We start from the raw sequence: 14,538 nt of genomic DNA, 5'->3' as shown, positions 1-14,538 counted from the left end.
TCTTCTGCACGGGCAAGGTGTTCTATGACCTGGTGAAGGAGCGGAGCAGCCAGGGCCTGGACGAGCTCGTGGCCATCACACGCCTGGAGCAGGTGCGCCTGGGCCCCTTGGCTGCTCAGCGTGGTGGGCAAGGCCCAATTGCCAGTCCCCTGGCTCTGGGCAGCGTGCCAGGGCTGGAGCCAGTGAGGAGGGTGGTGGCTGCTCTCTGGGGGGCCTGTCTGTGGGCAGACCCCCCTTCCCCTGGCTATGACCTTCATTCTTCCTGCCCTGCCCCAGATCTCTCCGTTTCCTTTCGACCTGATCAAGCGAGAGGCAGAGAAGTACCCGGGTGTGGAGCTGGTGTGGTGTCAGGAGGAGCACAAGAACATGGGCTACTACGACTACATCAGCCCACGCTTCATGACCGTCCTGGGCCGGGCACGGCCCGTATGGTACAAGGCTGGGTGCAGGGGCTGCCCGCCACCCAGCCCTCGTGTCTGCCAGGGCCCCATCCTGGCCTGACCTGCCCCATTTGCTGTGTGACCTGGCACTGGCCACTGCCCTTCTCCGGGTTGTATTGAAACCCGAGGAGTTGGGCCCCCTAGTCCCTGCTGGCTCTGTGACTGTCAGTGACAGAGCATCTTCCCCATTAGGGATCCTCTTCAATATGGCCGTATGGAGAGCAAACCTTTGTGTTTGTTCTGAGGCCAGAACTCAACTAGAGAACCTCCTGCATGTCTCAGATCTCCTACCTTTGATCTTAGGCCACTGACTTAGCCCCTTGGAGCCTCAGGCTCTTCATTCCTGCAGCTGGGTGACGATAAGCATAGACCCCATGCGGTCCTAGGGTAGCCGCGAAGCCAGCCCAGCCCTTCCCCTGAGCTTATCTCTCCTCCTCCAGGTATGTTGGCCGAGACCCAGCGGCTGCACCAGCCACGGGGAACAGGAACACTCATCTGGTGTCTCTGAAGAAGTTTCTGGATACTGCCTTCAATCTCCAGGCCTTTGAAGGCAAAACATTTTAGAGCCTGTCTGAGTCTTGCTGTGGGGTTTCCTGGGGACACGGGGGATGTGAGGGGTTGGCTGGCAGTGCTGCCCAGGAGAGAGACTGTCAGGAGCCCCAGGATAAAACCTGCCCATATGGTGATTGAGGCCAAAATGCAGGTACCACCAGCTTCAGTATTAAGCCATCTTGGGCTTTGTGTTTATTTCAGAATCTCAGGGCTGAGAAGCCAGAGGTGTCTGATAGATGGGCTGTAGCTGTGGAGTGTTTCTCCAGCTGCCCTGGTCTCCAGGGTTTCATGTGGCTTGTCTGTCTGTGTCATTCACGTCTCTGCAGACAGCCAGCCAGCTACCGAGGAGCCCATGTCTTTGGTTTCTCTCCAGCCTGGCAGACTTGGCTGCTGCTCACCCTGTGCTTGTTCATCTGTAGATTGAACCACCGTTCTCTGTTGTGCTCTTAGAAATAGAGATTTTAGCAATGACAGCCGGGTGAAGCCAAACCATGGCAGGTGATTTATATGGGCTCTGTTTTATGGGGCTTGTCATAATGAGGTGTGTCAGCTTCTGTGTGAAATATGGTTATATTTACCATGTACCAAAGTAGAAAACCAAATAACAGAGAAATTAAAAACTGCTTAAGAGAGACTTCCTGTTGTCACTTCTTGTTGTAAAGTTGGGGGTGGGGCAGATGGATTAGGGAGGGTAGAGGATGGGGAGAAAGGAAGACTAAGCACGAAGGGGCAGATTCACCCTCCTGTGGGCAGATTTTCCTCTGAGCATCGGCAACGTTTACAGGTCTGTTGGCACCTCCACTCTTTAGCCTTTTGTTGGTTTTGCATCCCTGCAAAGATGCCAAGGAAGAAGCAGCACAGGAAGGATGTTTTACTTTCTACAAATCATTTATCCACTTATCCCTTCTCAGAGCACTTCTGTCTAGGTGCTGGGATCCAGGCTGAAACAAACACGTGTCTTGGAGCACAGCAGGAAAGACGTTATAGACAGTTCACAGTTGGCTCTCCATACCCATGGGTTCCACGTGGATCCAAGTATGAATCACAAATACTTGGGGAAAAAAATTCCAGAAAGTTCCTAAAAGCAAAATTGGGATTTGTCATGTGCCAGCTACTGTGTTACAGTGCATTTACATTGTATTTACAATGATTTCTTGGCATTTACACCTTACTGGGTATTGTAAGTAATCTAGAGATGATCTAAAGTATATGGGAGGATGTGTGTAAGTTACATGCAAACACTACACCATTTCATATGAAGGACTTGAGCATGTGTGAAGTTTGGTACCTTCAGGGAGGTCCTGGAACCAATCCCCCATGAATACTGATGGGCAACTGTAATTCCCTGAGTTATGGGTTATGTTGGAGGTAAGTGCAGAGGACTGTGGGAGTCAGGGAAGGCTCCCTGGAGGAGATGGTGTTGAAAGGAAATGTCCTCCAGGAAAGCTGGAAGAGAGGATCTTCTTATGGAGCAGGCCCAGAAATACTGGCCATGGGGTTGCAGTAGGGAAGCCTGAAGAGAAAGAGCAGTCTGAAGTTGGAGGACAGAGTGTTAAAATTCCATCTGCTCGAATACAGCTTCTTGGAGTACATACTGAATCACACTAAAGGAGCATTCTAAGTGACACAAAATAAAAATTAGAGCTGCTGTTGATAGTATGTGTGTCCTGGGCCCTCTGCTGGGGGTTCTACATATTCACTAGATATTCTTTAACCTTTACCATGGCTTTGCCTGCTGGGAATGTGCCCATTTTACAGATGAGGAATATTCACGAACCTTGACGTTGAAGGTCATTCGCCAAGTCTACTTGGCCTCTGTCTGTAAGGCTACACTACTTCTCTTGGAAAATAGCCTCTTATTCCTGGCCCTGTGGAGATCTAGTGGTCTGGGGTCTTTCCCTGTGGTTGGGCTGTGGCAGTGGGTGGGATGTATCCTGTGAGGCTCCTGGCCTGGGACAGGAACCCTCATGCTCTGGAGCTGGGTTATTGGCATGTCCTCCTCGCTCTCGGTACAGGGAGGCTGCACACGGCTGGCGGGGACCAATGGCTGAGATTGCTAAGCTGAGGAAAACCAAACACGTGAAATGAGGCTCCAGACTTTACGAAGATAATAACTAATGCTAGGAAGTAAACGGACCTCACAGAGCAAAGGCTTTGTGTGAACCGTAATAACTTCAGAGAGCGTGGATGATCTCGCTCCTATGAAGCTACAACAGACGAGTAAATCATCAGATGCTCAGAAAATACCAAATATTGCCAACACAGAAACATCAAGAGATGGGCTGAGTGATTTCCTTCATTGTAAGCCATGTCAGTTTTGTTGATACCCTTCGGAGTTCAATTCCAGGAAAGAATATCTGATTGGCATTTCTTGGGTCATCTATATCTTTCTTGGAGGAATTTGATTGACAACTTGTCCAAGACTCTGCTCAATAAATGGAAGAGGAACTAGAAAATAAAATTGGGGTATGGCTTCTAGAAGAGGGGAATATGGATGTTGAACCGAAGAAGCGATAGACGGGCATCTGCTCTCGCTGCCACGAGGCAGGTGTGAGAACAGCAACAGTTAATGTTTATCAAGGACTTTCTCTGCGCCAGCCACTGTCTAGACTCTATAGACTCTCCAGACTCTAGACTCTCACTGTGTGCCTTGAGATGTATGTTACTTTCACGCTGCCTGTTAGAATGCTGAGGATCAGGGAGGTTGAGTAATGGTCCTTAGGTCACTAGCTGGAGTTCCCATCCAGTGGATGGGGTCTGGTGCCCTTGCCCTGTGCCATGAGCCACACTGCTACCTGGACTCGGGCTTCTTCCTAAGGGTGAGTGAGAGTTAAGTGAGGCAGTATGGCCAAGCACCTGCCACAGCGATCCATCCACAATGGTTGCTCGGTGTCTAACTAGGTGGCTCAGAGCGGGTCTAGGTGAGCTTGTTGGGTTTTCTTCGTATGTGGGAAGTGATAGGAGGTGATGTGAGTTATTGTTTCTTTGAAAACCCAAGGAGACTTTCATACTAAGATAGCATTCTCAAGAATTGGAGGACAGAGTTGAGCTCTATTACAAATAATCTGTCTCCCATGCTGTTTATCACCTCTCTTTTCCAGCTGAAGTGCAAAGTGAAAAATACTCATTTCCTTCTCAGAACTGCTGGACCCAAAATAAAGGGCAAAGAAACAGATGGTCTGCTTTTCTGCAGAGGAGCTTAAAAACCACACTTCATCTTTCTTCTGATGGGAAAAGTAATGTATGTCCTTTGAGTAACAGTGAGATACTCCAGATAATAATAAAGCATAATAATCCTGAATGTTTCCAGACAGATCCACGGTGTGCTGGGATCTTGGCTCTGCTCCTTATTTTCTTTCATTTTGATCCTCATAATAGCAACACGAGGAAGCTGTTATTACCACCCCCATTTTGTAGATGGAAACACTGAGAACTGCGGGACTGAGTAATTTCTCACCACACAAATCCTAAGGAGGGAGTTAGTGTTCACACTCTGAATTTCCACCCTGAACCATGCTTACTGAGTTGGTGACAAAACAGCCTTTTTTTTTTTTTCTGTGTCCCCATTTCAGTAAGTGACACACGCGTTTCTGTCTGGCCAACCTTCAGAGCATTTTCTCAAACATATGTGTGCCCAAGTTCATTGTGTTCAGTAAAGGAATTGGGGAGCATTTTTTTGTTGAGACATTACAGCCCGTAGGAATGTGCTTTGACCACCAAGGGCGCATTCCAGGCTGCATCTCTGGACACCAGGGTGGGCACCCCTCACTTTACTAGCAAATCAAGCTCCCTGGGAAACAGCAACAATCACTGTGACAAACTGAACAAGCTGGGAGACGGAGTGATTTCCCCAAACATATCACCATTACATCATTTTCCTCAGGCAAAACTCCACAACACATATTCCTGTTTCTTTGCCGAAAGCCCTAATGTGTTCTGACAGCTTTTCCGTGTCTGATGGAGTGAGTCCTGGTGTTCCCAGTCACCTCGGCGGCCTCTCCCCGTCCCCACCGGCACACGGCTTGGCCATGCTCTTCTCTGAGCTTCTTCTGGGTCACGAAGGCAGACTGGGCTTGAGTCCTGACTGCCCAGCAGCCTTGTGGCAACAGGCAAGTTGCTTTACTCTCTACAACAGTGTTTTGTTTTTTCCAGTGGCTTAGTTTAAGATGTTTAACTTAATCTCTCCAGAATCTGTTTTTATTTTAAAATTTATTTTAACTGGAGGATAATTACTTTAGAATATTGTGATGGTTTTTGCCATTTATCAGTATGAATCGACCATAGGCATACATGTGTCCCCTCCATCCTGAACCCCTCTCCTGCCTCCCTCCCCACCCTATCCCTCCAGGTTGTCACAGAGCACCGAGTTTGAGGTCAACAGTGTTTTTAAGGCTCCAGCTAGCAGGCTTGGTCTCTGGCAGGTTGTTGAGAACTCATTAACATACATGAAGAACTAGGCAGAGTTTCCTAGCCCAGAACGGCTAACCCAGGGAAGCCCAGCAGCCTGCAGCCCATTTTTGGCCTGGAATTGAGACAAGGAGGAGGAGTTTGCTGTCTGAGGATAAAACAGGAAAGTGCTTCTGCCAGAAGGGTGGAGGCAGAGACCCCGAGGAGACAGACAGGTGGTGGGGGGAGGGGGGTTGTTGTTGAGGGCCGTGTAGCCAAACATGAAGACTCAAAACCTGAAAACCCTTGCTGGGGGCAACAGAAGCCTTTTCCTCTCTCCCTAAGGAAACGTCCATAAATGTGACTTTGTGCACTAGTCTACCTCTAGGCTACCTCTAGGCACGTGGCTTATTTGGGGGTGGCTAAGAGGAAGATGGAGAATTCAGTGGACAGAGGAGCCTGGTGGAGTACAGTCCATGGGGTGACAAGGAGTCGGACATGACTGAGCAACTCACACACACAAGAGGAGTATGAGCTGAGTGTCAACAGTCAGCTCCTGTCACGGTAGGGAGTTGATTCAGGCCTCAGGCTGGGCCGGGGGTCCCTGGGGTTTCAGGGAGCTGCCCCCGCTCCTACAGGCCCCGCAGCTGCTCTGAGCCGCGCTCGTTCAATCTTGCCCAGCATCGTGTTGTGCTTGGTGGCTGGCATTTTGGTTCCAGGTGATAGGAAACCTAACTCACACTGACCTAAGAAAGCCCATCACTCACCTGAGGGTGTCGTGCTCTGAGTAGCCGATATGAGTTTCAGCTGCCGCAGAGCAGAGCTTGGGATCCCAGTCAAACCAAGAGTAGGGGAGAGGTAACGCCCTAACCACAGGGCTGCTCCTGGAAGAAGGTGGAGGGGAGGCAGCAGAAGTGGACAGCCACTGCCCACCACAGCGGCCAAAGGGGAGCCAGGCCTCCTCTTCTCCACGGACCCAGAGGTGTTCCAGCTCCCGAGACTGCCCACCACAGCGGCCAAAGGGGAGCCAGGCCTCCTCTTCTCCATGGACCCAGAGGTGTTCCAGCTCCCGAGAACCCAAGAGATACTTTTCTCCAGCAGGTCAACTGATTCCCCAAAGGGAGATGCTAAGAAACTGTCAGGAACAGTTTGTACTAAGCACATTTCTCCGAGGCATTTAAATACTTTCCCAACATGCTTTATTAAGCGAGAATGCCACACTGCCCCTTCAGCAAGGGCTGACCGCTGATAGCTGAGCCGTCTGTTTCGACCAATGTGTTATTGGGAGCTGGCTTCCTGGGTGACACTCACTGTGCCAGGCTCTGGGGCAGGAGGCACAGAGACGTGGAAGATGACAGGGCTGCCACTTTGAGGAGCTCTATGACCCTCTTGGCGCTAGTCGTAAAGAACCATCTGTCAGTGCAGGAGACATAAGAGATACGGGATTGATGTCTGGGTCTGGAAGATGCCCTGGAGTAGGAAGCGGCAACCCACTCCAGTATTCTTGCCTGCAGAATCCCATAGACAGAGGAGCCTGGCGGGCTACAGTACGTGGAGTCACAATGAGTCGGACAGGACTGAAGCGACTGAGCACTCACACATACATGACCCTCTCAGGAGTCAGACACACACAGACACAAGATGCTGGGCATTCGTTCAGAGGCTGTGGAGAATGAAGGCTGAGGGAGACCGCAGGAGGGAGCCCACCAGGCTGCTGGGGAGATGTGGTGCGGAAAGATGATGATAAGAGGAGCTGTTTGAGTCAGCAGCATCTACCAGATGAAGTAGGGCCCAACCGGAGGGCAAAGGCCTACGGACCTGGAGGCCTGGTCTGGTCGCTGAGCGCTGTGGAGTGGGTAGCAGGCACGTGGAGAGGGGAGTGAGGCCCGCATCATGAAGGACTCTGATGCCCGGCTGAAGAGTTTAGGCTTTATCTTAAAGCCATGCAGGGGTGTCCCAGTCCTGGTTCCCAGCTGTGAGCCACAGAGCTGACTCTGGCTGAGACAGATTCAAAAGGAAATGTGTGAGGGGAAGCCAGAGAGCTCACAGAATTGCCAGAAAGGCTGAGAAAGCTGGTTGGCTTAAAAAAAAAAAGGGACAAGACTCCAAGCCAGAGGAAGAGCTCAAGTCACACAGAAAACAGACCTGGAAGGACTCTGTGACCATGGGTACTGAAACGGTGGCCTGTGCCACTAGCCGCACTGATTACCGGATGGTGGCCTGTGCCACTAGCCTCACTGATTGCCGGATCCTGTGGTTGGCATGACTGCCCTGCTGCCAATGGAAACTGGATGTAGCTGCCACAGCTGGGGCCACAGAACACTGTATCTGTACTCTCTTTATCCTGATGCCAAGAGGTCTAGAGTCAAGGACTGGGTAAGGCATCCAATTGCCCAGGTGTGGGTTCCCTGCCCATCAATTCCCAGCTTCCACCAGGGCCCAAAGGTGGGGATCTCCAAGCACAGCGTGATGCCAGGCAGCCCAAACACACCAAAAATGCACAGGGAAGAAACAGGGTCTGATTTATACTTTAGAAAGGTTATTTCGGCAGCAGCGTAGAGAGCGGTTTTCAGGAGGGGATAATGGAGATAGAATTACAGAAGCATCTAGTGAAATAGTCTAGGCAAGAGATTGAAATTCCAAACTAGGACAGAAGCGCTGTTGAGAAAAGGGCAGATCAGCAGTGTTTCAGAAGCAGAAACAGAGAAGATGGTGAAAGAGTAATTGGCTGTCCCCACGTTTCCAAACTGAGTAAGTAGGTTGTTGACCATCACTTTAATTACTGCGGGGAATCCAGTTGGAGAAATAGAGTCAGGGAGCAAATATGCTGGGTTTACCAGAGGTGGTCTATGAGTTGCTGGAGATGCTCACGAGATGTGGGACAACTGATGGGGTTTTGTTTTTTGCTACTCAGTCTCTCTGTATTCTGGAAACAGGTCCTCTCTTTTCCTTTTGGGAAATGAACCTCTTTCCCACACACAGTCCCTTGGGTTTCAATAGGCTTGGGTCCCCCTCTTCTCAATTTCAGAAATGTGCATGTCTTCCAGGCCTAATCAACCCAAGTCACTGTGATTAATTCAGAAATGGACACATGACCCAAGCTGAGCCAATGAGAGTCAGGCCCTCAGGCTTCCACTGGAGCATTTGGGAAGGTAAAGTTTTCTTCGACTAGGGCTGTTATGCTGCTGAAAGGCCAGCCTGGAGCAGCTGGTCACCCTCGGGTCACTACTCTGGGTCAGCTTCCGTGAGCATGAAGCCAACACAGGAGAAACCAATTGCAAGAGAGGCAGAGCTGACTGAGCACTGGAGTCCAGCCACGCTGGAAGCTGCACATGGAGTTTTCAGTTGAGGAGCCAATATACTTCCTATTTTCTTAAGCTAATTGTACTCGGCTTAAGACATTTGAAGACGAAAATTTCCTGATTAGACCACTGGGCTTTGACATCTAGCACTAAGCAAAGAAAGGACTGGGAAAGATGTTGGGAGGTTACAGCAGCGACTGAATGTGACCGTAGAGAGTGATTGGAGAGAGGACCACGGACAGAGTAATTCTGTCGCTGGTGTCCAGTCACTAAGTTGTGTCCGACTCTTTGCAGCCCCGTGGACTGCAGCATGCCAGGCTCCCCTGTCCTTCACTATCCGCTGGAGTTCGGTCAAATTCATGTCCGTTGGGTCTGTGATGCTATCTAACCATCTCATCCCCTCTGCTCCCTTCTCCTGCCCTCAGTCTTTCCCAGCCATCAGGGTCTTTTCCAATGAAATGAGTCAACTCTTTTCATCAGGTGGCCAAAGGATTAGAATTTCAGCTTCAGCATCAGTCCTTCCAATGGATGTTCAGGGTTGGCTTCCTTTAGGATGGACTGGTTGGATCTCCTTGCAGTCCAAGGGACTCTCAAGAGTCTTCTCCGGCACCACAGTTCAAAAGCATCACTTCTTCGGTGCCTAGCCTTCTTTATGGTCCAGCTAGAATAATGGGTGAGCCAATATGAGGGATGTTGCTGTTCAGTTGTCAAGTCGTGTCTGACCTTTGCGACCCCGTGGACTGCAGCACGCCCGGTTGGCCTGTCCTTCACCAACTCCCAGAGTCTGCCCAAGTTCATGTCCATTGAAATATGTGGGTACTGGTATAGAAATATGTTTAGAAACACTTCTAAACCCCTTCACAGTTATACACAAACAAGTAATCTTTCTTATAATGTGCTAATGCTTGGAGCAGACGGAGAAACATTTTATATGACATAGTTAGAAACACCAGACTAGTTTTATTTTGTACTTCTACAGAAAACCACCGAGACACTGTTGGATGTTTTGGAAGCATTTTTCAAAACCAGAGGAAGTAGATGTCTCTCTGAAGACAGTTTCCAGGAAGGCACACGCTATTCAAATGCCACGGGACGCGTGGCCTTAGCGCCGCCCCCTGCTCACTTCAGACAGTACGGTAATCAACAAGAAGCCCTGGATATTTTTTCTCTGTGAATCATGGTCTTTAGTACATTTAACTCATTTAACCCATTTCCCCAGCGGTTCTGAATTCCTAATGAATATTTAACTGACTGGAACATTTTAAAGACAAGAATCTGTCAAGCCTTGGAGCCTGATCACCAGCTGCTATGAGCCTTCTTTGATGTTATTTAGGCTGTTACTTGATTTTGGTGAACTTTGAAATTTGTTGCCCAAGCCTGATTTATTTTATATGCACACTTTAACAGGATTATTGCTGTCCTCTATTATTGTTGAAGTAGACTCTCAGGAGGTCGGTTTGGGGAAAATTACAAAAATAGCTTGAGTCCCATTCCAGTAATGGGAGGGGTGAAGCTGAATGCTTAGGCTGAGGACAGGGGCTCAGCTTCCAGACGTAGCCACCTCTCACCGGTGTGAGAGAGCCTGGTTGAGTCCCTTACCTCCTCTGAGACTCAGTCTTCCTGCCCAATGAGAGAAAATGCTATGTAGGGCTGTATAAGGGTCTTTTAAGGGTGAGAGGAGATGGGGTACAACAGGAGGTTAGAACAGCATATGGCACTTGGCAAAGGGCCCATAATTGATAGATGTCAGTAAAGAAGCTCAAATTTTGCCTTTTCCTGTTTTTATTGTATACTAATAACATAGAGAATACTGATTCTTTAAAAATCAAACAACATAGAAATATATAAAGTAAAAATAAAACTCTCCCTCCCATTGATTTGCCTTGATTGCAAGTGACCCTGGGCAAGATTCCTGACGTATATGTGCTTGTGCAAATCTGTGTACACGCGGCATATACACACCACGCAGTTGGTCACATATACGTGATACGGGCACCTTTACAAAAGCAGCGCCTGTAGGCAGATGGAGACAGTATCTTCTTTTTCAAGTTGTTCAAATGGTTTGGAGCAAGGAGGTAACTGACTTTTTTTTGGTAATGGTTTTATAAACCACAATAGATGTATAATCACATGTCATAAAATTAACTCATTTTAATGTATACAATTCAGTGGTTTTTAGTATATTCATGGACTTGCATAGTCATCACCACGATCAATTATAGCATATTTTTATCATGTCAAAAAGAAACCTCACAGTTTATCACCTCCTCAATTCTCTCCACCCTCCCTGTCTCTCCAGGGTCTGATGCAGCCACTAAGCTGCTTTCTTTCCCTGTTTGACTATTTGGATATTTCATACAAATCAAATCATGTATTATGTGGTATTTTATAACTGGCTTACTTCACTGAACATGAATATTTCCAAGGTCCTTCCATCTTGTAGCATGGACCAGTATTTTGTTCCTTCTTATGACCAAACAATATTCCATCGTATGGATATACCATAGTTTGTTTATCCACTTATCAGCTGATGGACATTTGGATTGTTTCCAACCTTTGGCTATTATGAATAAATGCTGTGAATAATCATAGGCAATTTTTTGTCAACACTTTTCATTTTTCTTGGGAGAGGAATCTGAGTAATTCTGTGCTTTACTTTTTAAGGAACGATCAGGCTGTTTTTCCAAAGTAGCTGCACCACTTTACTTCTGACCATTAGGGTACAAGGGTTCTGTCTTCTTTATATCCTCACCACATGTGTTGATGTTTTGACAATAGCCTGATGTATGTAAATGACATGTCATTGCAGTTTTGATTTTCCATTTCCCATGATGGCTAATGACACTGAGCTGCTTTTCATATGCTGTGTCAGCCATTTGTCCATCTTCTTTGAAGAAATGTCTATGCAGATCCTTTTTCCATTTTAAAACTGGGTTGTTTGGTTTTTTATTATTGAACTGTGAGAATTCTGTATGTATTCTAGATACAAGTCTCTTAACAAATGTATCATTAAATTTTTTTCCTCCTATTTCTATAGATTATCTTTTCACTTTCTTGATGCCATCCTTTGAAGGACAAAAGTTTCAAGTTTTGATGAAGTGTAATTTCTTTTTTTTTTCTTCGTTGTTCTTTTGCTGTCATATCTAAGAAACCATTGCCTTATCCAAGAGCCATGAGGGTTTACCCTTGTGTTTTCTCCTGAGGGTTTTATAGGTTTGGTTCTTACATATGAGTCTTTCATTCATTTTGAGTTATTTTTTTATACAGTGTGATGTCAGGATCACATTCATTTTGCACGTGTTGTCCAAGTGTCCCGGAATCATTTCTTGAGGTGACTGATCTTTGGATTTGCCTCCACGTACTGAAGGCAGACTCTCTCTTTAGTTCAGAGAGTCTTTTAGCTGATTCTTTTTGTTGTGTTGTTAACAACCCTCTTCTCTGTTGGGATCTGGTTTCTCTGTCAATCTAAACCCAGAAGCGTTATTTTTTTAAATGTTATTTATGTTATTTTTATTCAATGTTATTACATACAAATTAACATACACAAATAAAAAGTGAAAAGCATGCCTCGTGAGGCCGTCTTCCTCTCATTGCTCTCCCTCGGCAACCCCAAGCCTGTTTCTTGGTATTTCCTACAGATCCAGTGTATCTACATATGTTCTTTCTCCTTTTTTCACAAGTTTTAACAGTATGTACACTCTTATGAGCCATGTTTTTCATGCGATTTTTGCCTTAAATAATATATCTTGGAGATTGTTCCATAATAGTGCTCCAAAGATCTCTCTTGGTCTTTTTTGCAGGATGAACAGGCTTCCATTGCTTGAATGAACTGTGGTTTATTTAACTGATCCCCTGTTAGTGGATATGGGGCAGCTGGCAATCTTACTACAAGTCATGCTGAAAGGATTTTTTGTACATGTAAAAATTTGTATGTGCATAAGTGAAAAAGACACGTGTACACCAGTGTTCACTGCAGCGCTATTTACAATAGCCAGCAACCTAGATGTCCCTCAACAGATGAATGGATAAAGAAGCTGTGGTATATGTTAGTATATACAATGGAATGTTACTCAGCCATAAAAAGGAACACAGCTGAGTCAGTTCTAGTGAGGTGCATGAACCGAGAGCCTGTTATACAGAGTGAAGCCAGTCAGAAAGAGAAAAACCAATACCTTATATTAGCACATATGTATGGAATCTAGAAAAATGTTACTGATGAACCTATTTTCAGGGCAGGAATAGACACGCAGACAGAGAGAACAGACGTATGGCCACAGCAAGGACAGGAGAGGGTGGGACGAACTGAGAGAGTAGCAATGAGATATATGTGTGACCATATGTAAAATAGATGGCTCACTGGAAGTCGCTGTGTAGTGCGGGGAGCTCAACCTGCTGCTCTGTGACAACCTGGAGGGGTGGGACGGGGTGGGAGGTGGGAGGAATTCCAAGAGGGAGGGAACATGTGTATACCTATGGCTGATTCGTGTTGTTATGTGGCAGAAACCAGCACAACATTGTAAAGCAATTATCCTCCAATTAAAAGTAAATAAATTTAAAAAAATTGTATGTGCACATATATATCTTTAAGATAAGACGAATCTATTGAATCAAAAGATGCTTTAAAATTTTCACAAATATTGCCAGATACCTCTGCAGACCTTTTATTGATTTATACCGCTGTGGGACTTCCACAGCTGTCCAGTGTTTAAGGCTCCAGGCTTCTAATGCAGTGGGCATCGTTTTGATTCTGGTCAGAAATAAGGATCTCGTACGCTACACAGGATGGCCAAAAATAAAAATTTTTCTGCTGCTGCGAGCGACATACACACACCTGTTTCCTACGTCCTTCTCAACTGGAGGGCTATTACCATTTTTGATGTACTGTCTCAGTTTTGATTTGCATTGATCTTATTGGGAGAAAGGTTAAACATCTTTTCCTATACTAAGGACCATCTATAATTCCTTTTCTGTGAATTATCTCTTCATGTCCTTTGCCTTTTTTTCTGTTCGGTTGTTAATCTTTTTCTTATTGATTTGGGGGAGCTCCATATAGATTAAAGGTATCAGTCGAAAATACTTTTCCCTATCTGTACTTTAAGTTTTGATATTAGTTGCATTTTTAAAAATACAAAAAATTTTTAGTCTTATCAAGTTAATTATCTATTTGTTTGTCTATGTCTTTGGGTTTTGAGTTCATACTTAGAAAGGGATTCTTTGTGCCAAGTTTATAAAAAATTTCAAGTTTGTGATTTTATTTACTATATGTAAATATTTGCTCCATCAGGAATTTATTCTGGGATAAAGGTGAGAGGAATCTAGCTTTCTAAAAGACTTTAGAAGAAGTGCTTTTTACTTTTTAGAAGAAGTGCTCTTTATTTTTTTTTAACTTATTTGGAAAGCCCTTTATCAAACCTACATTCCTCTATCAATTTCAAATTTCTGTTCTATTTTTTTAAATTTTATTTTATTTTTAAACTTTACATAATTGTATTAGTTTTGCCAAATATCAAATTTAGTTGCTTGTGCATATTTCAATGTAAACTTTATAATCAGTTTTCCTTATTTCCAAAAATCCCTACTGGCAAACATTACATTTCTAGATTAACTTGAGGGGAGTTGATTTTTCTTTCTTGGCTGTGACGTGCTGCTTGCAAGACCTTAGTTCCTTGGGGATCAAACGTGGGGCCCCAGCAATGAAACTGCCGAGTCCTAACCACTGGACCACCAGGGAATCCCTGAAAGTCATTCTGTGATGAGTCTGCTTGGATATCTAGGAGGAGGAAGGAGAAATAAGGAGAGGGGCTTTTGAACACAGCATGGGCATTCCAGGAGGTGGAAGGCAGCAAAAAGAGAGATGT

At 46.0% G+C, this 14,538-nt stretch overlaps 1 protein-coding gene across 2 annotated transcripts in view; it reads left to right on the top strand.

Moving 5' to 3' along the window:
* OGDHL (oxoglutarate dehydrogenase-like) overlaps positions 1–1,004 on the top strand; it is a 24,110-nt gene extending 23,106 nt beyond the window's left edge. For both annotated transcript variants that reach the window (XM_010854448.1, XM_010854447.1), the window contains 3 exons: positions 1–92; positions 277–431; positions 881–1,004. In XM_010854448.1, coding sequence (XP_010852750.1) covers positions 1–92; positions 277–431; positions 881–1,004 — 371 coding nt within the window. The remainder of the gene's footprint in view (positions 93–276; positions 432–880) is intronic.
* The last annotated feature ends 13,534 nt before the right edge of the window (positions 1,005–14,538 follow it).

This window comes from Bison bison, unplaced genomic scaffold (assembly GCF_000754665.1).
Source record: "Bison bison bison isolate TAMUID 2011002044 unplaced genomic scaffold, Bison_UMD1.0 scf7180017864341, whole genome shotgun sequence".
Taxonomy (NCBI): domain Eukaryota; kingdom Metazoa; phylum Chordata; class Mammalia; order Artiodactyla; family Bovidae; genus Bison; species Bison bison.
Note: the sequence above shows the minus strand (reverse complement) of the source record. Positions and strands in the feature narration are given on the sequence as shown.